At 63.3% G+C, this 20,749-nt stretch overlaps 3 protein-coding genes across 5 annotated transcripts; 2 read left to right on the top strand and 1 right to left on the bottom strand.

The window, feature by feature from the left end:
* Positions 1–2,347: 2,347 nt before the first annotated feature.
* PES1 (pescadillo ribosomal biogenesis factor 1) lies at positions 2,348–10,103 on the bottom strand. The gene is made up of 15 exons (XM_051773356.1): positions 9,944–10,103; positions 9,536–9,615; positions 8,939–9,092; positions 8,743–8,852; positions 7,075–7,246; positions 6,732–6,821; positions 5,347–5,463; positions 5,185–5,262; positions 4,820–4,909; positions 4,523–4,653; positions 4,255–4,380; positions 3,968–4,152; positions 3,734–3,876; positions 3,156–3,323; positions 2,348–2,820 (listed from the first exon to the last, which is right to left on the bottom strand). The coding sequence occupies exons 1-15, from the start codon at positions 9,965–9,967 to the stop codon at positions 2,737–2,739; spliced, it is 1,752 nt and encodes a 583-aa protein (XP_051629316.1). The 5' UTR covers positions 9,968–10,103; the 3' UTR covers positions 2,348–2,736.
* Positions 10,104–10,817: 714 nt separating this feature from the next.
* Positions 10,818–14,423, top strand: TCN2 (transcobalamin 2). 2 transcript variants are annotated; one of them, XM_051773365.1, is made up of 10 exons: positions 10,818–11,250; positions 11,780–11,969; positions 12,053–12,106; positions 12,327–12,457; positions 12,544–12,696; positions 12,771–12,946; positions 13,456–13,630; positions 13,722–13,911; positions 14,079–14,200; positions 14,307–14,423. In XM_051773365.1, the coding sequence occupies exons 1-10, from the start codon at positions 11,193–11,195 to the stop codon at positions 14,366–14,368; spliced, it is 1,311 nt and encodes a 436-aa protein (XP_051629325.1). In that variant the 5' UTR covers positions 10,818–11,192; the 3' UTR covers positions 14,369–14,423. The 2 variants fall into 2 exon arrangements, with proteins under 2 accessions (XP_051629325.1, XP_051629326.1); XM_051773366.1 differs by having other exon boundaries at positions 10,820–11,250; positions 12,053–12,100.
* A 692-nt stretch (positions 14,424–15,115) lies between these two features.
* Positions 15,116–20,017, top strand: SLC35E4 (solute carrier family 35 member E4). 2 transcript variants are annotated; one of them, XM_051773381.1, is made up of 3 exons: positions 15,117–15,996; positions 17,616–17,899; positions 17,998–20,017. In XM_051773381.1, exons 1-3 carry the CDS (start codon positions 15,387–15,389, stop codon positions 18,049–18,051), a joined length of 948 nt encoding a protein of 315 aa, XP_051629341.1. In that variant the 5' UTR covers positions 15,117–15,386; the 3' UTR covers positions 18,052–20,017. The 2 variants fall into 2 exon arrangements, with proteins under 2 accessions (XP_051629340.1, XP_051629341.1); XM_051773380.1 differs by having other exon boundaries at positions 15,116–15,996; positions 17,616–20,017.
* The last annotated feature ends 732 nt before the right edge of the window (positions 20,018–20,749 follow it).

Raw genomic sequence — 20,749 nt, 5'->3', positions numbered from 1 at the left:
ACCAGTTGTGAGGGGGCAAGGAGTGGTCCCACCCCATCTCTGCAGGGCACATCTCTTAATTCCAGGTTTACTCCTCTTTTCTGAGGTGGGTTGCGAAGAGATTCCATGTTTTCCCCATTTTGGGGGATGGGTTTCCAGGTTTCCCCCTTTTTCTTGGGATCGGTTATGAAGGATTTCCAGTTTCTCCTCTTTTTTGGAGATGGGTCATGAAAGGCTTCCAGGTTTCTCCCTTTTTTGGAGATTGGCTGTGAAGGGTTTCCAGATCCTCCCTTTTTTTGGGGGACGGGCTGTGAAGGGCTTCCAGATTTCCCCTGCTTTAGGGGGATAGGTGGGAAGGGTTTCCAGCCAGAAGTGAATAGCAGTGGATGGGATGTGGCAGCCCAACAATGGGATCCTGGTGGCCTCAAAACAGAGGTGACCAAGCCAAGAAGCCACAGCACCCCATCTCCCACATCCGCAGAGTGTAACCCTCTCCCACATCCCATGGGGTGTAACCATCCCCATGAGGGCTCCACCACCACATCCCCCATCCCTGTTCCCCGTCCCTCCAACCCGGGTTTTGGGGTACAAAGCAGGTACTCACACCGACAGCTGTGACGGCCGGAGCTGTGGATCCCGAGGGATGGGGTGAGGATGGGCAGCGTCACGCCCTGGCCAGGCCCTGGCAGACACTGCTGGCGGAGTGTGGTGTCAGTGCCTTTATCACCAGAGAGGCCTGTCACGATTGCAGCGGCCCAACTGGTTTGTGGCCACCCAGCCAGGGCCAGTGCCAGCCCTGTCCAGTGCCCTTGGGCCTGGAGCTGGTGTTGGGAGTGAGGGCCTGGACCGAGGCCCTGGAATGGGTGTTTGGGATCAAGGGCCTGGAGCCGGTGTTGGGAGTGAGGGCCTGGAATGGGTGTTTGGGATCAAGGGCCTGGAGCCAGTGTTGGGAGTGAGGGCCTGGAATGGGTGTTTGGGATCAAGGGCCTGGAATGGGGTCTGGGATTGGGTGTCCAGGGGCTCCTGGGATTGGGGGCCCTGTTCCGGGTCTCCGGCCCTGAGGGGGAGCCCCGGGCCTGGGGGCACCCCAGCGCTCAATCCTTCGTGGGGAGAGCAGAAGGGGGAAAAAAGAAAAAAGGGGAAAATCCTTCCAACTCCCTGAAGTGGAAAAAAAAAAAAAAAAGGAAAAAAAGAAGGGGAAATAGAAAAAAAAAAGGGAAAAAAAAGAGGGAGGAGGATATGGGGGAAAAAAGAGGAAAAAAATAAAAGAAAAAAAGGAAAACACAGGAAAAAAAATTTAAAAAGGAGAAAAGGGGAAAAATAGGAAAGCCACCAAGGAGAACTAAGGACAATGAAAAGGAAAAAGGGAAAGAAAAGGGAAAAAAAGGGAGAAAAGGGGAGAAAAAAAGTAAAAAGGGGAAGAAAAATGGGGGGAAATGAAAAAAAAGGAAAAAAGGGAAGAAAGTGGAGGAAAATGAAAAGGGGGGAAAAGGAAAAAAGGAAAAAAGGCAAAAAAGGCAAAAAAGGTAAAAAAGGCAAAAAGGCAAAAAGGAAAAAAGGCAAAAAGGCAAAAAGGAAAAAAGGAAAAAAGGCAAAAAGGAAAAAAGGAAAAAAGGAAAAAAGGAAAAAAGGAAAAAAGGAAAAAAGGAAAAAAAGGAAAAAAAGGAAAAAAAGGAAAAAAAGGAAAAAAAAGGAAAAAAAGGAAAAAAAGGAAAAAAGGGAAAAAAGGGAAAAAAGGGAAAAAAGGGAAAAAAGGGAAAAAAGGGAAAAAAGGGAAAAAAGGGAAAAAAGGGAAAAAAGGGAAAAAAGGGAAAAAAAGGGAAAAAAGGAAAGCTAATTGCAAAAGAAAAAATCTAAAAAGCAAAGAAATTCAAATAAGAAAGAAAAAAAGGGAAAAACCCCAAAATTATAAAGAAATAAAATCTAGGAAAAGAAAATAAATCTAAATTCCAGAAGCTGGGCATTTCCCCCCATTCCCTGTCTGAGCTCACTCACTGCCAGGAAATGTCACCCCTGGGACTGGCAGCACTGCCATGACCCCACGGGCCACCCATGTCCCCTCAGCAGTGCCAGGGGGTGTCTTCCAAAAATCCTCATGGTATGACAGAGCTTTCCCCACACCCGGGGACAAAGGTGTCCCCATAAACCCCATGAGATACCACAGCACAGGAAAAGGTGTCTCCAAGGTGTTTCGGGAGGAAAAAACAGGAGTGGGGGATGATGTTGCTGATGCCAGGGGTGTTGGCAGCCCTGGCATTGGCCATGGCAGCTCCTCATGCATCTTCATCAGCCCCACACACATCCCAAAAGCAGGATGAGGAGCCTCCCCCGTGCCCAGGTAGAGGGAACAGACAACAAACACCACCAGGAAAGCATCACCTTTATTTAAAAATAAAAATATAAGGGAATATGGTTTTCTATGTGGATACTGGGGAGCACTGTGGGCTCTGCACTCCTCTGCCCAAGGGAGCCTGGATCTGGCACTCAAGGCTGTGCAAATCCATACGGAACATTCCAAAGCCTGGAGCTCTCCTTGATCTCCTCCTCACACAGAGGTGGCTCCAGCATGGAGAGGACAGTCCTTGTGACATGGATTTCGTGGAGGGAGCCACAGGAGAGGCACAGCAGGAGGTGTATTTACAGATGGGAGATGTTTCAGTACAGCATTTCTGTCTCAGGAGCAAAGCCGAGGGTTTTCCACTCAACAGCAGCAGTGGAAAACCACCCTCCAGCCCCCTCTGGGAGCCCCCAGCCCCATCATGCTCGTGCCTTCTTGCTCTTCTTCTTCTCCGCCCTGAGGGCCGTGTCGTGGGCTTTCCTCTTCGCAGCCAGTTTGTTGGCCTGTGGAGAGACCCCCAAGACCCACGGTCAGAGCAGATCCATCTGCAGACCCTCAGTCCCACCAAACCTCCAGCTGTAGGTGAGGATGGATCCCATGGCACCAGGATCAGGTGTGGGACACAGAGAGAGGCCATGAGGCGCAGTCCCGAGGGAGCACGAGGAGCTCTGCCCTGCCATGGGGCAGCCTGGGGGTGCTGGGAAGGGGCTGGTAGAGCCTCACCCCTGCCCACCTGCCCTCAACACCTTCTCCAGGTACAGAGAAGAAGGAACAAGGAGATTTGGGAAGAGCCCATCCCAGGATGCTGGTGAAGGGCCCTGTCCCACAGAGCTCGTACCTCACGGACTTTGCGCTTCTTGCCGAACATGATCTTCTTGTAGAGGTATTTCTCCCTCTTCTTCATCATCATGATGGCCAGGCGCTTCTCCTCGCTCTGCTGCTCCTGCTCCAGGCGCTGCTTGTCCTCCACCCGCACCTTCCCCGCTGTCACCTTCACGGGAAGCGCCTGTGGGAGCCAGAGAGCTCAGGAACCCAGATCCCAGGAATCCACCACCCCCATTTCCAGCCCATTCACCAGGGGCCACGAAACAGCCGCAGCTCCCTCTGAACCTGAGCAGGTCCTAAGTGTGGGTGGGAGCTGCAGCTCACAAACATGGGGCCCAGAGCATCCCTGGAAATGTTCCAGGTCAGGTTGGATGGGGCTTGGAGCAACCTGGGCTAGTAGAAGGTGCCCCTGTCCATGGTGGGGGTGGAATGAGATGAGCTTTAAAGTCCCTCCCAACCCAAACCATTCCAGGATCCTGTCAGTGCCCCAGCAGTCCCAGGACAAGAACACCCCACAGTGAGCAGAGCCTCAGCAAGGGCAGTGCCCACCCGCCTCCTTCCGGGGCACCCACCCCACTGCCGGGCACCCACCTTGTTACTCTGAGTCTTCTGCTCTTCCATCTTCTTTAACTTCATCTCCTCTTCCTTTTCAGACTCATCTTCCTCCTCCTCTTCTTTGTCATTGTCATCCTCCTCTTCCTCCTCCTCTTCTTCCTCTTCCTCACTCTCCTCATCTACAAGGAGAGACCGTGGTTACCCTCGAGGGGCTCCAGAGCAGGCGCTGGCACCTGCCCAGCTCTGAAACTCCTCCATGGCTCCCATCACCTGGGTTCTCTCCCCGTTGCAGGGCCAGCAGCTTCAGCTTCTCCGGAGGCACGTAGTCACCCTCCTGCTCCGTCACGAAGGGGGACAAGTGCGGGGGCAGCAGGACACCCGGGAAGTAATCGGCCACGGGCAGGCACAGCTTGGCATTGACCGAGTCAAACACCCACTGAGGCTGCAGGTAGTACCTGGGGGAGGCAGAGGGACCCCACCTCAGGCTCTGGAGCCCGTGGGACAGCTCTGGGGTGGCCCTCATGGCTGTTCTGGGGACAGGCCCCTGTCTCACCCACCTGCCCACCACCTGCTTCTCCACGCGGGGCCGGTCGATGATGTGGTGCGTGATGGAGGGGTCGGTGGCATCGTAGGTGGCCCCAATGCACAGGGACTTGTCCCAGGAGACCTGGCCACCAAAGCTCCTGCCAGAAAAGCCCACCAAGGAGTCAGGCAGGCTGGTGGGACCCTCGGGGTCACCTCACCCGCGGGACATCGGGCAGGGTGGGCCCAGCAGAGGGGCTGTGGGAGGCCAGGGCTGCCCAGGGTGTCCCACCCCCCACGCACCGGATGACGAAGGCCAGAGGCTCCCGAGGCACCTCCCTGTTGAGGAAGAAGCGCAGCCCCTCAAACAGCTTCTTGTGCTTCTCCAGGGCCTCCTGCTCCTTCTTCTTGGCATCCATCTGCTCTGCCGTCTCCTGCTCGGAGCAAAGCCTTCAGCCTCCTCCCCAACAGCCCCTGCCAAGCCCCCTCTGCAAGGGGGGTTTTCAGGTGCTGTCCCCAGACTCCTGGCACCTCGCTGGCCCTGCCAGCCTTTGCCTGGGCACAGGACAGGCAGGCATGAGTCCCCCACCAGGCTCTTACCCCCTCCACTGGGAACTCGTCCATCTCCACCTCGTCCTCGTGGGTCGGTGCCACTACTCGGGCCAGGCTGGAGCTCAGAGCTGACAGTCTCTGCAGTGGGAGGAGACGGAGTCATATCCAGGGGGTGGGAAAAGGGGCAGCCCCATGGAGAAAAGGGATTTCTCAGAGCCAAAAGACCCAGGGATTGGGCAGAATTCAGCCTCCTCCATGGACAGTCCCCAGCAAGGGGCTCTGGAGGGTCTCCTGCCACACAGGGGGAGGCCGGTGGAGCCCGAGGCCAAGCCCAGCTCCTCCCTACAGGGACAAGGAGTTTGGGATCAGCCCCCTCCACCCCTCAGTCCCACGGTGCCATCAGTGTCCCTCACCTCCAGGTAGCTCTCTGAATCCATGGCATACTCCTTGCCCTCCGTGGGCTTCAGCTCAGCATCAGCCTGGCTGTCGATCTGGGGAGGAACAGAGGTGGGGAGGCAGCTCCCAAACATCCCCCCCTGCACCACCCCAGGGGGGGTCCCACCTCATGGCCTCACCTTGGGGGGGTAGAGCAGGTTGAGGGAGTGGTAGAGGCGGAAGTTGACGAAGCCCAGGAGGGTGGTGTAGAACTCGGTGAAGGTGGCCATGACCCGGTAATCCACGTCTGTGGGGTGCTGCAGGTACATGGGGGGGAGAACGTGTGGATAAAGGACCCTCTCTGCAGGGACAGGGGCCCATCCCATCCACGTGGGGAGGAAGGTCACGGAATATCCTCATTTAGGAAAGGACCCACAAGGATCATCAAGTCCAACCCCTGGCCCTGCACAGACACCCAACAATCCCACCCTGTCCCTCAGAGCGTTGTCCAAACCCTCCTGGAGCTCTGGCAGCCTTGGGGCTGTGCCCACTGCCCTGGGGAGCCTGGGCAGTGCCCAATCACCCTCTGGGGGAAGAACCTTTTCCTAAGATCCAACCTCATCCTGCCCCCTTCACAAGTCAGGTCACAGCCACCGCCAGACCCTGGGCAGGGAGAGCTCCCCAGGTTGCAAGCACGGTCCTGCTGCCACCCTGCCCTGCTTGGACACATGGAACACCTCATCCCATCATGGATGGGGACCTTGGGGCTTGGCCCAGGAACTTCAAATCAAGGTGAGGAGTGCAGGGTGTGGCAGAGCTAGACAAGAGCAAGACAAGAGCAGGATAAGGAGGATGAGGACAAAGGGGAATGGCTTCCCACTGCCAGAGTGCAGGGTTAGATGGGATATGGGAAGAAGTTCCTCCCTGTGAGGGTGGGGAGGCCCTGGCACAGGCTGCCAGAGAAGCTGTGGCTGCCCCTGGATCCCTGGAAGTGTCCAAGGCCAGGTTGGACGAGGCTTGGAGCAACCTGGGCTAGTGGGAGGTGTCCGTGCCCATGGCAGGGGGTGGAATGACATGATCCTTAAGGTCTCTTCCAGTCCAAACCATTCCGGGATTCTATGATTCAAAACCACAAAGCCCCAACCTAACTGTGCCCAGCCCTGAAAATCCTGGGAGTGAATGGAGAGGGCACTGACCATGACCTCCTGCCTGCCAAGGCTCAGGGGGGCACATGGCTGTCCCAGCACAGTGGCACCCACAGCCCCCCTTGTCCTGCTGTGTGGGGACACAGCAGAACCTCCCTGCTCAAGGCTGCAGGATCTGACTCATCCCTTCCCTGTTTCCCTCGTTCCTACAGGTTAATCTTTAATGACTGGTAAAGGTGTGTATTAATAACTGAGGACACGAGGAACTGGGGAGACTGGTACGGGCAGCCCCGGGGTAACAGAGGGCTGTGTCCGCACATGCCCCCTGAGCCAGGCCCCGTGGGCTCACCACAGGCTGGGCACTGCCTCCTCTGCCTCAGGATGGACCCTCAGCCCCTCCCTGGGCACAGGATCCCACCGTGCCCTTCCCAGGCACTCACGTTGTGGGCGAAGGCGTAGGGGGTGATCCAGGTGACGGGCTGGCCCAGCACCTCTGCCTGGTAGTAGATGCCCTTGATGGAGAGGAAGACCTGGCAGGACCACAGTGAGGGCTTAGGGGGAGGAAGGCCACGGGGCTGCTGTATCCCTGTCCTCGCTCCCCCTTCCCTTGGCTGGGTTGCTTCCTCCTCAGGGAGGATCAAACATCCCAGTGGGACACGCACCCCACCGGCAGCTCCAGCACAGCTGGGCCAGTGCCTTCCCAATACCCTCCCAGTGCCCAAACCCACCACCCCCACGGCCCCCGGGCAGGGGGGCCTGTCCTGTCCCTCTCCCTGTGCCCACCTTGCGCAGGGAGCGGGAGGCGATGACGTAGTTCTGGAATTCCACGGCCAGGCGCCGGCACAGCTGGATGGTCTGGACATGGCACTTCCCCGTCCGGGGGAAGGTGGAGAACAGGAAGCACATGGACAGGGCATCGTCCAGGTCCCGCAGGGCGTCGATGAACGTGGGGTACCTGTGTCCAGGGGAAAGGGAACGGGGATCACACCCGGCCCTGCTGTCCAGCAAAGGCTGTTGGGGCTGGGGGAGACCCCGGGAGAGAAAGGAACTGGAAACATGGAACATCCACCTGCACATCCCACCAGAGCTGGTCACAGAACCATGGAATGTCCTGAACTGGGAGGGATCCACAAGGATCATCCAGTCCAACTCCTGGCCCTGCACAGACACCCCAACAATCCCACCCTGTGCCTGAGAGTGTTGTCCAAATCCTCCTGGAGCTCTGGCAGCCTTGGGGCTGTGCCCACTGCCCTGGGGAGCCTGGGCAGTGCCCAGCCAGCCTCGGGGGGAAGAACCTTTCCCTGAGATCCAACCCAATCCTCCCCTGACACAACTCCTCATTCCCTCGAGGACCCACAGGGATGGGTGTCCCTCCTGGGCACTGAGGGGTCACAGCCACACAGCTCCCAGGGCTCAGGGCTCCCCAGAGGACACAGCAGCACCTCGGAACATGAGGTGGGTGTGAACAGGGTTTAGGGCACCCACAGGTTTTGAGTGTGGGGGATTCCAGCCTGGACCCCTGAGGACACACACACACACACACGACACACACATGGCCCATGGCCTGTGGCACAGGTCACTTCTCAGCACTGCTTCTCTCTTCACACCAGCACAGGGAGGTCCCAGGCACCACAGGGACAAGGAACAGACCTGCCAGAGCCTGTTCCTTCCCTCCTGCTGATGCCCATTCCTTCCCTCCTTCCCGTGTCCCCTCCTTGCTCACTGTCACCAAAGCCATGGGCACGATTAACCCTCAACCAGCCCTCCCTCTGAGGAAAGCACTGTGCAGGGACAGGAGGGAGCCCTCAGTGTCCCCCTGGAGCCATCCAGGATGGCCAGGAGACACCCATTGACACCAACACCCCCAGAAAATACACAGGAAGTGGGTTCCCAAAGAGGGGTGGATGTGGTGAAGGAATCCCAGAATGGTTTGTGCTGGAATGGACCTTAAAGCTCATCCAGTCCCACCCCCTGCCATGGGCAGGGACACCTTCCACTAGCCCAGGCTGCTCCAAGCCCTGTCCAGCCTGGCCTTGGACACTTCCAGGGATCCAGGGGCAGCCACAGCTTCTCTGGGCAACCTGTGCCAGGGCCTCCCCACCCTCATAGGGAAGAATTTCTTCCCAGTATCCAATCCAACCCTGCCCTCTGGCACTGGGAAGCCACTCCCCCTTGTCCTGTCCCTCCATCCCTTGTCTCCAGCTCTCCTGGAACCCCTTTAGGCCCTGCAAGGGGCTCTCAGCTCTCCCTGGAGCCTTCTCTTCTCCAGGTGACCCCCCCCAGCTCTCCCAGCCTGGCTCCAGAGCAGAGGGGCTCCAGCCCTGGCAGCATCTCCGGGGCCTCCTCTGGACTCTCTCCAGCAGCTCCACATCCTCCCTGTGCTGGGCCCCCAGAGCGGGATACACTGAGCTCCAGGTGGGCTCCCTGTGGCTCTGCCAGGACTCTCCTCACCTCTCCTTCACGATGTGGTCGAGTTTGTAGGTGGGTTTGTTGTCCTTCAGCCGTTCCACGGTGCTCCACTCGCTCTTCCCGTACGCCTTCCGGAGCTTCCGCACAAACACCTGCAGGGATGGCGGAGGTGGGTGCTCCTGGGTGCTCCTGGGTGCTCCAGGACCAGCCCCAGCAGCCCCTGGGGTGGGACAATCACCTTGTATTCCCGGAATTTGTTGACGATGGGCTCATGGAGCAGGAATTTGATGTCCTTGAGCAGGTAGAAGGTCCTGGGGGCCGTGGAGCCCTTGTTCACCTTCTTCTTGTGCTTGGGCTCATGGGGGTAGATTCCCTTGAGGATGCAGAGGCGCCTGGGGAGGGGACAGGGCTGGGACACGGGGACACAGCACCCCTGGACACCCCAGGCCCTGCCCTTGGTCGGGAGGGAACCCTCAAATTTGGCACCTGAAATCCTGGGACACACTCCAGGACACACAAGACAATCCATCCCGCTCCCAAGGGACAGGGACACCCCAAAGGCCACCCCCTGGAGGGGGTTCAGGAGGTCCCAGGGCCACCCCACACACCCACCACAGGCTCCATCTCCCACTGCTGACCTGGGAGGGCTCGGGGGGTCCCAGGGCGGTCATCAAGGGGGTCTTGGGGGGAGCTCAGGGGGTTTGGGGTGTCTGGAGGGGGGGTCCAGAGGGGATTCTGGGGCCTGGGAGTCCCGGGGGGCTCAAGGGCTCTGCAGGGGAGTGAGTTCATGGGGTGTGGGGTCCCTGCAGGGGGAGTTCGGGGGTTCCGGACGCACCTGAAGTCGGGCAGGCTCAGCTGCAGCTTCTTCCGCGCCCGGTTGCGGGTGATGTAGTTGGTGGCGGCTCCACGCTCGTACTGCGGGGAGATGGGGGGGAGAGTGAGGAGACCCCTGGAACCGGGGGGAAACGGGACCCAGGGATGGGATGGGGGCTGAGAGGGACCGCCGGGCACGGACAGCGAGGGGGGCGAGTGGGGTAGTGGGCACCGACCGGGGGTCACGGCGGCGGAGGGGGGGCACTGGAGGGGGGAGACACCGGGACCGGGGGCGGGCACCGGAGGGGAGGAGGGACACGACACGGGAAGGCACCGGAGGGACGGGCACGGGGCCTGGGGGTGTGGGCGCAGCCCCAGAGGGATGGGACAGTTTGGGGAGGGGACGCGGTCGGGTGCGGGGTCCCGGTACCTTCTTCTTCTCCACTCCCCCCATGGCCCCGCCGAGCCACGCGCTCCCGCCGCTGGACCCCGGGCTGCCCGCGCCGCGCCTGAGCACACCGGAGCCGCCCTGCGCCGGGCAGGGGGACTGCGCGGACACCGCGAGCGGCGCGGGCGGAACGAGAGGCGCGGGCGGAACGAGAGGCGCGGGCGGAACGAGAGGCGCGGGCGGAACAAGAGGCGCGGGCGGAACGAGCGGCTCGGGAGACAGGACCGGGGTCTGTCAGGCACGCGGCGGGCAGCCCAGAGCCCTGCGGTGAGGGGTCCTGAGGCGCGGGGCATGCTGGGATATACCGAGGCAGGCCGGTCCTCCCGCGCGGGGCATGCTGGGATATGCCGGGATCCCGGCCCCACCCCGGGGGCGCGGACAGGGGGTCGTGCCACGGCCTGAGGGTGCCGGGACCCCCAACAGCCCCCGCGGCACTGCTCCCCCGAGCCCCCACAGCCCCGTCCCCCGCCAGTTTGGCTGGGATCCGGGTGCTTCACCCCCTCTAATGCCGGGGGCGCCGTCCCCCCCTCTCCCGGAGCCCTGGGCACTCCGAGAGGGTTCGGGGCGCTCCCGGGGGTTCCGCCGAGCCCGAGGGGGCCATGACCCCTCGCCCCTTTCCTCCCGCCAAGGCTCAGGAGGGTTTGGGGGCAGGGGGTCCCCAGGCCGGTCCCCCCAGCCTGGGGGTCCCCGGGCTGAGCCCCAAAGGGTCCCGGGACCCCCCCGGGCTGGGGGGATTCGGCTTTTGGGCTCAGCCCCCCACACCCACCCCTGGCTAAGGGGTTTTACCTTTTGGGGCTCGGGACCCCCCGGCTTTAGGGAGTTACTTTTTGGGGCTCAGGCCCCCTCCCCCACCCCCCACCCCTTCGGCTCCGGGGTAGGACTGATTAATCCTCGTCTTCTCAATTAAATCCCGGTTGGAAGCGAGCAGTGGATTCTCGTTTTCAAAGGCACCGGATTTGTGGGATTTCACGCCTGTCTTTGTTTTTGGGCTGCTCGGAGCAGGGTGACCCGGGGCAGGGTGACCCAGCACAGCCCCCGTGATGCCCCCGCTCCCCCCGGCGCGTCCCAGCCAAAGTTCTGCCCCGTTTGTGCTGACTCGGCCCCGACGTGCGGAAACGGCCTCCCGCCCCAGCTTCCCGTGCTGTCCCGGTCCCGCCCGGGCTCATCCTGCCGCTGCCGGGCGTCCGGCGGTGCCCCGTCCCCTCCGTGTCACCCCCTGTCCCTCTCCAGCATGTGGCTGCTGCTCGTCCTGCTGCTGCCGCCCGCGGTCCTGTCCGCCCAGCGCTGCGGTGAGTGCGGCCCCGGGACCCCCGACCTGCCCGGGACCCCCCCGGGGCCGGGGGGTCCCTGAGGGGCAGGGCTGAGGTGACAAACCCCACCCTGTACCCCAGCCCTGCTCCCCAGTCCCGGGGGCCTCGTGAAATCCCTCGGGGATGCGTTTTTTCCAGGGCTCAGCTCCCCCCATGAGTCTGATTCCTGCAGCCCCTTCCCCTGCCCGGAGCCAGCCCCTGCCCACCCCCCGGGGGTCCCACAGGGACACTGGGACAGGGGTGTCACAGAGGGGTGTCAGGGAGGGGGGCTCTGCCGGGCTCTCTGTGTTTCTCTGTACGGCTCTTCCTTTGTTTCTCCCTCTTTGTTTGTGGGAAATCTCGAGGTTTTGGGATTTGTGGGGGCACACAGAGGGTGTTGGGTGCACGGCAGGGCTGGGTGCCGGGGCTCCATCCCCGCAGAGCTCCGGGGGGCTGCAGATGCTGCGGGGGGTGGTCTCAGCTCCCTGTGCCCCCTCACCTGCGCTCCCTCCCCGGGGGTCGTGGGCAGAGCCCCCCCCGGGGCCGGCGGGGGCCGTGCGGGCGCTGAGCGCGCGGCTGCTGGGGCTGGCGGGGGACCCCGCGCGGGACCCCGACCCTGCCACGTACCTGGGGCTGCGCCTGGGCCGGGAGCACAACCTGCAGCTGGAGCAGCACTACCTGGAGAGGCTGCACCGCGCCTTCCAGCACCCCTACGGCAGGTGGGACACTGGGGGGACACCGGGGCTCCCCACGGGCCTTTGGGGACGCCCCTGTCCCACACACTGACCTCAGGTCCCCACAGGAGCGTGCAGGCCCATGGCTACCCTGAGCAGGATGCTGAGCTCAGCACGTACGTGTGGGTGTCCTGGGGGACACGGGGTGCCCTGAAATCACCCATGTCACGGGGTGACACCCCTGATGGGGTCTTGGGAGGTGCCCTGAGGGTAGGGTGACACCGCCAGCAGGGTCCTAGGAGCCCCAGGGCAGGGTGACACCCCCAGTGTGGTGTCCTGGAGGTGCCCTGAGGGCAGGGTGACACCCTCGGTGGTGTCCTGGAGGTGCCCGGTGTCTTGCAGGGGCGCAGAGCGGCCACAGACGGGGCGGCTGGCACTGTACCTGCTGGGGCTGAGGGCCACCTGTCCCCCAACCAAACCCCACCGGGCGCTGGTGACGTGGCTCAAATACTACCTGGAGGAGGACTGGACAGGTGAGTGTCCCCACGGGGTGACCACCCACCTGGGCACCCACAGGGTGGGACCTCACTCACCCTGGTGACACCCCCCTCTTCCCCAGGCTCCCGGCGGCACGGCCACCCCCTCACCAATTACTACCAGTACGGGCTGGGTGTGCTGGCGCTGTGTGCGCACCACAAGCGGGTGCGGGAGGAGGTGATCCGCCGGCTCCTGGAGGCACAGCACCGCGGCCGGCTCGGGCACAGCGCCGTGGGTAAGGGCCCGTGGGCGCAGGCAGGAGCACCGGGCAGGGGGTGAGCCCGTGGTGACCCCGTGGTGTCCCTGCAGACACGGAGGCCGTGCTGGCACTGGCCTTCGCCTGCCTGGAGCGCAGGAGGCTGGTGGGGGCCGGGCTGGCGGCCGAGCTCCGGGACACCGTGCACAGGGTGAGCAGGAGCATGGCCCAGGCTCAGGGACCCGAGGGCATCATCGGCAACATCTACAGCACCCCCTGGGCCCTGCAGGTGGGTGTCACCTGAGGGGACTTCTGGCATGGGAGCAGGAACTGGCAAGGGGAGGTGGGGCTGCAGGTGCTGACGTGGGTGCAGGTACAGGTGCGGGTGCAGATATGGGTGTAGATGCAGGTTTGGGTGCAGATGTGGGTGTAGATGCAGGTTTGGGTGCACGTACAGGTGCAGGTGCAGATGTGGGTGTAGATGTGGGTGCAGATTTGGGTGCAGATGTGGGTGTGGGCACAGGTGCAGATAAAAGTACAGGTGCAGATGTGGGGTGCAGGTGCAGAAGGCTGTAGGTGAGGGTGTAGGCAGGTGCAGATGTGGGTGTAGATACAGCTACAGGTGCAGATGCAAGATGTGGGTGCAGATGTGGGGTGTAGGTGCAGGTACAGATGCAGATGGTGGTGCCTGGGCAGAGGCAGCTGCCCCAGGGCAGGCGATGCTCAGCCCTGCGGTGCCCAGGTGCCCAACCACCTCCCTCCTCTTCTTGCTGCCCCACCACCTCCCTCCTGCTCCAGGTGTTCCTGGCCACAGGAATGTGCCACACGGAGCCAGCTTACAGCCGGGCCATGGCTGCGCTGCTGGAGAACCTGGATGCCTTCGGCACGGCCACCACCATGGCCCAGGTGCTGCCAGTGCTGCACGGCCACTCCTACCTGGACATCGCCTCCATGCGCTGCCAGGAGGAGTTGGGTATGAGCCAGGGGCAGCCGGGATGGGGTTGGTGCCAGTGCCACCGTGGTGGTGGCCGGGTGTCCATCAACGCCACAGTGACTTCTCACAGATACACTGACACCCCTCGACGTGGAGCCCCCGACTGAGGTGCCAGGGAACAAGACAGTGCGGCTGGTGGTGGAGTGTGCCCAGCCCTGGTGTTCCGAGCTCCAGCTCTACGACCGGCGGGTGTCCACGCCCGCCGCCGCCTCCCTGCTGGATGTGCTCGGGGCGGCCACTGCACAGGAACCCCACTTCACGTATGTGACCCACCTGGGGTCCCCTGGGGTGGCCACGTGCCCTGCACCCACGCCAAGGGCTCACCCTGCTTCCCACTGCCCGGCTCCCTTGGGAGCTGCCCTGTCCCACCGCCAGCAGTGCCAGGACTGGACACTCATCCCCCTCACTGCCCTCTGCCACCCCCCAGGTTTGACACCCAGGACACCCCCCAGGGCCCCTACCTGACCCAGGTGCTTGGGCTGGAGGCCCGGCAGGAGAAGCGGAACTACTGGCAGCTCCTGACAGCCCCCAGCACCCCCCTGCTGACAGGTAAGTGATGGGTGGGGGTCCCTGGGAGGCAGTGGGGGTCCCAGGCAGTCCCCACGGCCCCTGGGGCCCCCAGTCTCACCTGAGGTCACTGTCCCTCCCTCTGCAGGTGTCGCCGACTACATTCCCCACGATGGGGAGACCCTCATCCTGCGCCTCAGCGAGTGGTAGAGGGTGGGAGGCTGTAGGGGGTGATGGCAATGAAACCTCCACTGTGGGCACAGGACCTGCTTTCTGTCTCCTGCTTTCCAGGGGCCAGCACCCCAAATCTGCCAGGGGGAGGAGGAAGAGGAGGGGGACAGAATGTGCCTTGTCCTACAGGTGCTGTTGGATGGGAGCACTGGGACCAGCAGCTCCTCTGGTCCTGGTCCCTCTCAGGGATGGCACAGGCAGGTGCTGGGAGCAGCCGGTTTTGGGGTGTCCAAAACATTTTTGGGATATGCAAAGATTTGTGGAGCCCGAGTCGGCGCTGCTCATCCCCATTAAGCCGCCAGCTGGGATCACCCTCCTCTGTAACGCCTTGGCGGGGCCCTGGCCCTCCCCACTGAGCCCCCGGGGCCCCCAGTGCCGCACCCAGCGCGAGGGGCACCCCCGGCGTTGAACCCAAGGCCCCAGATCACGGCAGGGCACGGGAGCGAGCGGGCCGGGGCGGTGTCGGGGGTGTCGCCGCGGTTCGGGCTCGGGGCGATGCCGGTGACGCTCCCGGGCGGGCGGGGCGGGGGCAGCGATGGCGGTCGCTCCGTGAGGGCGGCGGGGGCTGTGGCGGGGCCCGGGGAGGCGGCCGTGCTGTCCCGGCGGGGCCGAAGGTCCCCGGCGGGCCCCGCCGCCCCGGGCGGGTCGCTGGGCGTGCCCGCGGTGCCCCCGTGCCCCGAACCCCGCCCGGCGGCCGTGACGCGCGGGGCCCTCGCGGGGAGGAGCCTCCGCCCTCCGCTCCCGCCATCACCAAACTTTGCGCTGGTTCCCGGCGGCCGCCGCCGCCTCCTCCCGGCACATGGCCCCGGCACCGCGGGGCTGAGCTCCGCCCCCGCCCCCGCCCCCGGGCGCGGAGACACCGCCGACAGCGACACCGCCACCGCCGGAGCGACCGGTCACCGCCACCGCCGCTGCCCGGCTGCGGCGGCTCCCGGCGCGGCGCGGGAGGACGGGGCAGAGCGGCGAGGGGCGGCCGGAGGCAGCGGGGCCGGTGCCCATGTGCCCGCGGTCGCGGCGGGGCGATGAGGCCGCGATGAGCACGGCGGGCGAGGGCACCCTCCGGCCCTGGAAGCCCGACCCGGGGCAGGCGGACGGGGGGCGGCCGCCCCCGCCGGGCCCGGCGCTGCCGCTGACCCTGAGCGTGCTGGCCTGGCTGGGCACCGGCACCACCATGGCCGGCCTCAACAAGTGGATCTTCGCGGCGCACGGGTTCCGATACCCGCTGCTGCTCTCCTCGCTGCACATGCTGTCGGGGGTGGCCGTGGGGTACCCGCTGGGCTGGGCGCGGGGTGCCCGCTCCCCGCGGCCCCGCGCCCGCATCTACCTGCTCAGCCTCACCTTCTGCACCAGCGTGGCCCTGGGCAACCTGGGCCTGAGCTACGTGCAGCTGGACGTGGCCCAGGCCGTGGCCACCACCACGCCGCTGGTGACGCTGGTGCTGGGGGTGCTGGGGGGCCGGCGGCCGCACCCGCTGCAGTGCTGGGCCATGGGCCCGGTGTGTGCCGGGGCCGCCTGCAGCATCGCCGGCGGGCTCCGCTTCTCCCAGCCCGGCTGCGGCTTCCTGCTGGCCGCCACCGTGCTCCGCGCCCTCAAGTCCATCCAGCAGAGTAAGTGCCACCTGTCCCTGTCGCTGTCCTGCATGTGCGTCCTCCTCTGGCGCGGCCCCTGGTGCGCGGGTGGGCTGGTGGCACCCCGGTGTCACCGTGGGGCTGGGGACGCTCCCTGCTCGCTCATGCTGCCCACCCTGGCTCTGGTATCACCTCAGTGCCACCCCCCTCCCCACCCTGTACTGGATGTCATCCTAGTGTCACCCCAGCCCCAGTGCCACCCCAACCCCGCCCTGTCCCTGGTGCCACCCTAGTGCCACCCTGGTGCTGGTGACACTCCCTGCCCACCCTGGCCCCAGTGCCACTCCGTTGTCACCCCAGCCCTGGTGGCACTCTGGCCCCCAGTGTCACCTCTGCCCCAGTGCCAGTTCTATGCCATCCCAGTCCTATTGCCACCTGCTGTCCTCCTTGGCCTTGGTGCCACCCTACTGTCACCCCAGCACCACCCCTTGCCTACTCTGTACCTGGTGTCACCCCAGTGCTACTCCAGTGCCACCCTTGGCCCCTTGGGGCTGTGTCATGCTCCTGGCCCTGAGGTGATGTGACCTCAGTTTGACCTCAGTGATGACACCATTGGTGTCCTTGTGGTGTCCCCTGGCACTGCTGGCTCCTGGTGACACTGTCCCATGTCTTGGGGCCGTGGGGAGGCACAGGGATACCCAGCCTGCCCCATTCCCATGGGCTCCCTGCCAGCACTGTGGGCTCTGGACCCCTGTGAGTCCCCCATTCCCAGGGACTCTGGTGCCACCCGGGCCATGGTGTCCTTGGCAAGTGGCAGTGAGGAGCCAGCCAGGATGTTTTTGGCTGGGAAGGGAGTGTTTCCTCTGGAGCCTGTGACTCAGGGCACTGCAGGGACGGGCTCTGCTGTGGGGCCCTGTGCCCTCCTGGAGGTCCCTTTGGCTGTACCGAGGTGCTGTGGCCCCCCAAGGGACACCCCTGCCCATCATGCCACTGCCCTGTCCCCTTGTCACCCCCATGGAACATGGACAGTGGCCCTGGGGAGCCTGGGGGCTGTTCTGTCCCCCATGGACACAGCACTGCCCCTTGTGCATGTCTGTGTGTGGCAGCCAGCCCTGTCGTGCCTGCTGTCCCCACTGTCCCCAGATGACCCAGAGGGGGGACGTGGGGACAATGCTCCAAAACAGGCTGGGGAAGCTGCCCTGTCCAACCCTGTCCTGTGGCACCCTGACCCCCAAACCAGGACACCCCTGAACCCGGACACTGTCTGAACCAGGGCACCCTGTAAAACCAGTGAATCCCAAAAATGGGAAAGTTCTGAACTGGGGTGTCTTGTGAACCAAGGCACCTCCAAACCAGGGAACCCTCAAAGTGGGGGACACCCCCCTAAGGCAGGGGACCCCCAGCCCACAGAAGGGACTGTCCCCTCCATTTCCTCCTTCCCAGTGACATTTGGAATTTTTTAACTACTTGGGCAGCGAGCAGGGACCCATATTGGTGGGTGTTCCCATCTGGGGGTGCCCCTGTGGGTGCTGGGTGTTCCCCTTGGGTTAGTGCCCCTGTAGGTGCTGGGTGTCCTAGCTGGGTGGGTGCCGCTGCAGGTGCTGGGTGTCCCCCTGGGTTGTCTCACACATCCCCCTGACTGTCCCCTGTCCCCCCAGGTGTGCTGCTGCAGGAGGACCATCTGGACGCGCTGTCCCTGCTCGGCCTGACGTCCCTGCCCAGCTTCGTGCTGCTGTTCGGGGCGGCCGTGGCGCTGGAGCTGGGCCCCTCGTGGCAGGGGGTGCTGCGCCCCGACGCCGCGCTCTGGGGCTGCGTCCTGCTCAGCTGCCTGGGCTCCGTCCTCTACAACCTGGCCACGTCCTGCCTCCTGTCCCTCACCTCCGCCCTCACGCTGCACCTCCTGGGCAGCCTCACCGTGGTGGGCAACCTGCTGCTGTCCCGCCTGCTGTTCGGCACGCGGCTGGGCGCGCTGGGCTACGCCGGCGTGGCGCTGACGCTGGCGGGGATGGTGCTGTACCACCAGCCCCAGCTCCTGGCCGCGTGCTGGCCCCTGCGGGCGCCGCGGCGGCACCCGCGCCACGAGTAGGGGTCTGAGGGCGGAGCGGGGGCGAGGGAGGCTCTGAGCGAGGGCAGGGGGGCTGCGGAGCTCGGCTCAGCGAGCACGTGTGTGTGCTGAGGGGTGTCGTGCTGGGCACGCGTGTGTGCCAGTGTGTGTGACACTGCACGTGTGTGTGACTGTGCACGTGTCTGCCAGTGTGGGACACGCTGAGCGCATGGGTTTGCCAGTGTGCCCACGTGGGTGCTGAGGTGCACAGTGCTGTGCACATGGGTGTGACTGTGCACACGTGTGTGCCAGTGTGTATGTGCCACTCTGCATGTGTGTGTGTGCCAGTGTGCCTGGCTCTGTGTGCCCACGGGAGTGCTGAGGTGCACAGTGCTGTGCACGTGTGTGCCTGTGTGTGGCCCTGTGCACGTGTGTTTGCTGGTTTGCACAGCTCTGTGCACACACCTGTGGCTGTTTGCACAGCTCTGTGAGCACGTGTTTGCCGGTGTGCACATGTGTGTGCCAGTGTGTGTGACTCTGCACATGTGTGTGCTGGTGTGCACAGCTCTGGACATGCGTGTGCTGATGTACACAGTGCTGTGCACATGTGTGTACCAGTGTGTGTGGTACTGTGCACATGGGTGTGCTGGCATGCACAGCTCTGTGCACACGTGTGTGCTGAGGTGCGTGGTACCATGTACGTAGTGGGTGTCCCACTCTGCATGGTTGCGTGTACATGTGGTTTGCATGGCTCTGTGCACACGTGTGCTGGGGTGCACAGTGCTGTGCACACGTGTTGGTGTGCATGGCTCTGTGTACATGTTTGTGGGTTTGCACAGCTCTGTGTGCACACACGTGTGCTGAGGTGCACGCTGCTGTGCACGGTGCTGTGCACACGTGTGTCAGTGTGCATGGCTTTGTGTGCACATGCGACAGTGTGCACAGATCTGCGTGCACACACGTGTGCTGAGGTGCACAGTGCTCTGCACTGCACATCCCTACTGATGTGCAAGGCACTGTGCACGGGTGTGTGCTGGTGTGCACAGCTCTGTGAGCACACGTGTTGATGTGCACACGTGTGTTGTGTGAAGGCTCTGCATGTGCAGGCAGGTCTTGTGCACGTGTGTGTTGGTACAGACTGTACATATGTGAGTGTGTGCACAGCTCTGCGTGCGTGTGGCACGTGTGTGCTGCTGTGCACAGCTCGGGGGGGGGTGTCAGGCAGGTACAGGTGTGCACACAGGCTCTGTGCAGGTACCTCTGTGTGTGTGTGTGTGTGTGTGTGTGTGTGTGTGTGTGTGTGTGTGTGCAGCTGTGTGCCCCAGCTCCACACGTGCATCCCCGTGTGCACACGCAGGCTGGGAATGCTCAGGGACATGGCTGTGGATACACGACTCTGGATACAGGGCTCGGGGCATCCGGCTGCTGTCCTGCCTGGGGAAACAGAACTGTCTGTGTGTGTTCATGTGTGTGTGTGTGTGTGTGTGTGTGTCACTACTGAGCTCTGCTGGCTGGAGTGGACGCTGGCTGTGTGTACACACTGTTCTCATGGCCAAACAGGATGCCCAGGACAGGGCAGGTGCGTGTCCCCTCCCCTGTCCCCAACCCCACCGTGTTGTGACAATCCCATGGGGCTGCCGGTGGTGCTGCCAGCGTCACCTCTGTCCCAGCTGTGCCCTTCCAGCCCCCACAGCTCCCTGTCCCCGTCCCTCCCAGCGTGCCGTGGCTGGCACAGACTGGTATCCATGGCAGAGATGGCGAGAGCCCGGCTGAGGGGACGGGGACAGTCCAGACCACCCGCCAGCGCTCCAGGGCGGTGCCAGGCTGAGGCGTGGGACGATGCTGGGCTGTGGCACAGCACACACTCACCATGGCAGAGGGACAGCCCTGTGTGTGCCCTGGCACCGCCGGGGGCCGTGGGGGCCATTGCCACGCTCGTGTCTCCGTGCCGGGGCCGAAGGACCCAGCTCCGATTGCACTTGTCCCAAAATAAAGCTCTATTTTTGTCGTACGCCACCCTCGGCTCGCGGTGATCTCCTGCCCGAGAGGGAAGGAAGGGAGGAACCGCTCAGTGTAGGGATGGGAAACAGGCATGGAAATGCCTCGGGATGTCCCCGTGGCCGCTGTGTCTGAGGGCTCTGTGCTCCAGTGCAGGGACAGCCGTGGTTTGGCAGCCCCAGAGGGTGTGGTGACACGGAGAGGAGTCACTGACCGCATGTCCGGGGCTGGTCCTGCTGGGAGCCTCGCCCTGCCCCGGCGCAGCGCCTGGAGCATCCTGCTCCTTGAGTCATGGAATCGTGGAATATCCTGAAGTTGGAAGGGACCCACAAGGATCATCGGATCCAACTCCCGGCTCTGCTCAGGACAGCCCCAAAAATCACACCGTGTGTCGCCAGTCCGGCCCCTCCAGCCCGGTGACTCACCCCGGTGACTCACCCCACCGCATAAGCACGACCCTCTTCCCCTGGAAAATCCCCGCTCGCTCCCGCCCTCTTTCCCAAACAGCGATTTGTTTCCATTATCAGGGCAGGAGTTTGGAGGCCACTTCCAGCAGCACCTGGGGAACGGCTCCTTCCCAGCACACACTGAAGGGAGGGCAGCTCTCCGGGGTGTGCCGGAGTGCCACGGCTGGTGCCACCTTTGGCAGGTGCTCCAGGTGTGGCTGGAGTGGTGCCCATCCCAAAAGGGACACAAAGGGCCCCCAGTTATCAGCCAACAGCCCCTGTGCTGGCCAGGAACCTGTTTACT

This window comes from Manacus candei, unplaced genomic scaffold (genome assembly GCF_025592945.1).
Source record: "Manacus candei isolate 608988 ecotype Guabito, Panama unplaced genomic scaffold, ASM2559294v1 h1tg000167l, whole genome shotgun sequence".
In the NCBI taxonomy this organism is placed as follows: Eukaryota; Metazoa; Chordata; class Aves; order Passeriformes; family Pipridae; genus Manacus; species Manacus candei.
This window is presented reverse-complemented; position numbering and strand designations above follow the sequence as displayed.

Coding starts and splice junctions, on each gene's coding strand:
- PES1 (XM_051773356.1), bottom strand. CDS start 9,967: ATGGGGGGAGTGGAGAAGAAGAAG. Junction 3,877..3,967: donor GCAACGGGGAGAGAACCCAG/GTGATGGGAGCC, acceptor CTCTCCTTGTAG/ATGAGGAGAGTGAGGAAGAG. Junction 2,821..3,155: donor AGAAGCGCAAAGTCCGTGAG/GTACGAGCTCTG, acceptor GTCTCTCCACAG/GCCAACAAACTGGCTGCGAA.
- SLC35E4 (XM_051773380.1), top strand. CDS start 15,387: ATGTGCCCGCGGTCGCGGCGGGGCGATGAGGCCGCGATGAGCACGGCG. Junction 15,997..17,615: donor CCTCAAGTCCATCCAGCAGA/GTAAGTGCCACC, acceptor CTGTCCCCCCAG/GTGTGCTGCTGCAGGAGGAC.
- TCN2 (XM_051773365.1), top strand. CDS start 11,193: ATGTGGCTGCTGCTCGTCCTGCTGCTGCCGCCCGCGGTCCTGTCCGCC. Junction 12,697..12,770: donor GCTCGGGCACAGCGCCGTGG/GTAAGGGCCCGT, acceptor GTGTCCCTGCAG/ACACGGAGGCCGTGCTGGCA. Junction 14,201..14,306: donor CAGCACCCCCCTGCTGACAG/GTAAGTGATGGG, acceptor CTCCCTCTGCAG/GTGTCGCCGACTACATTCCC.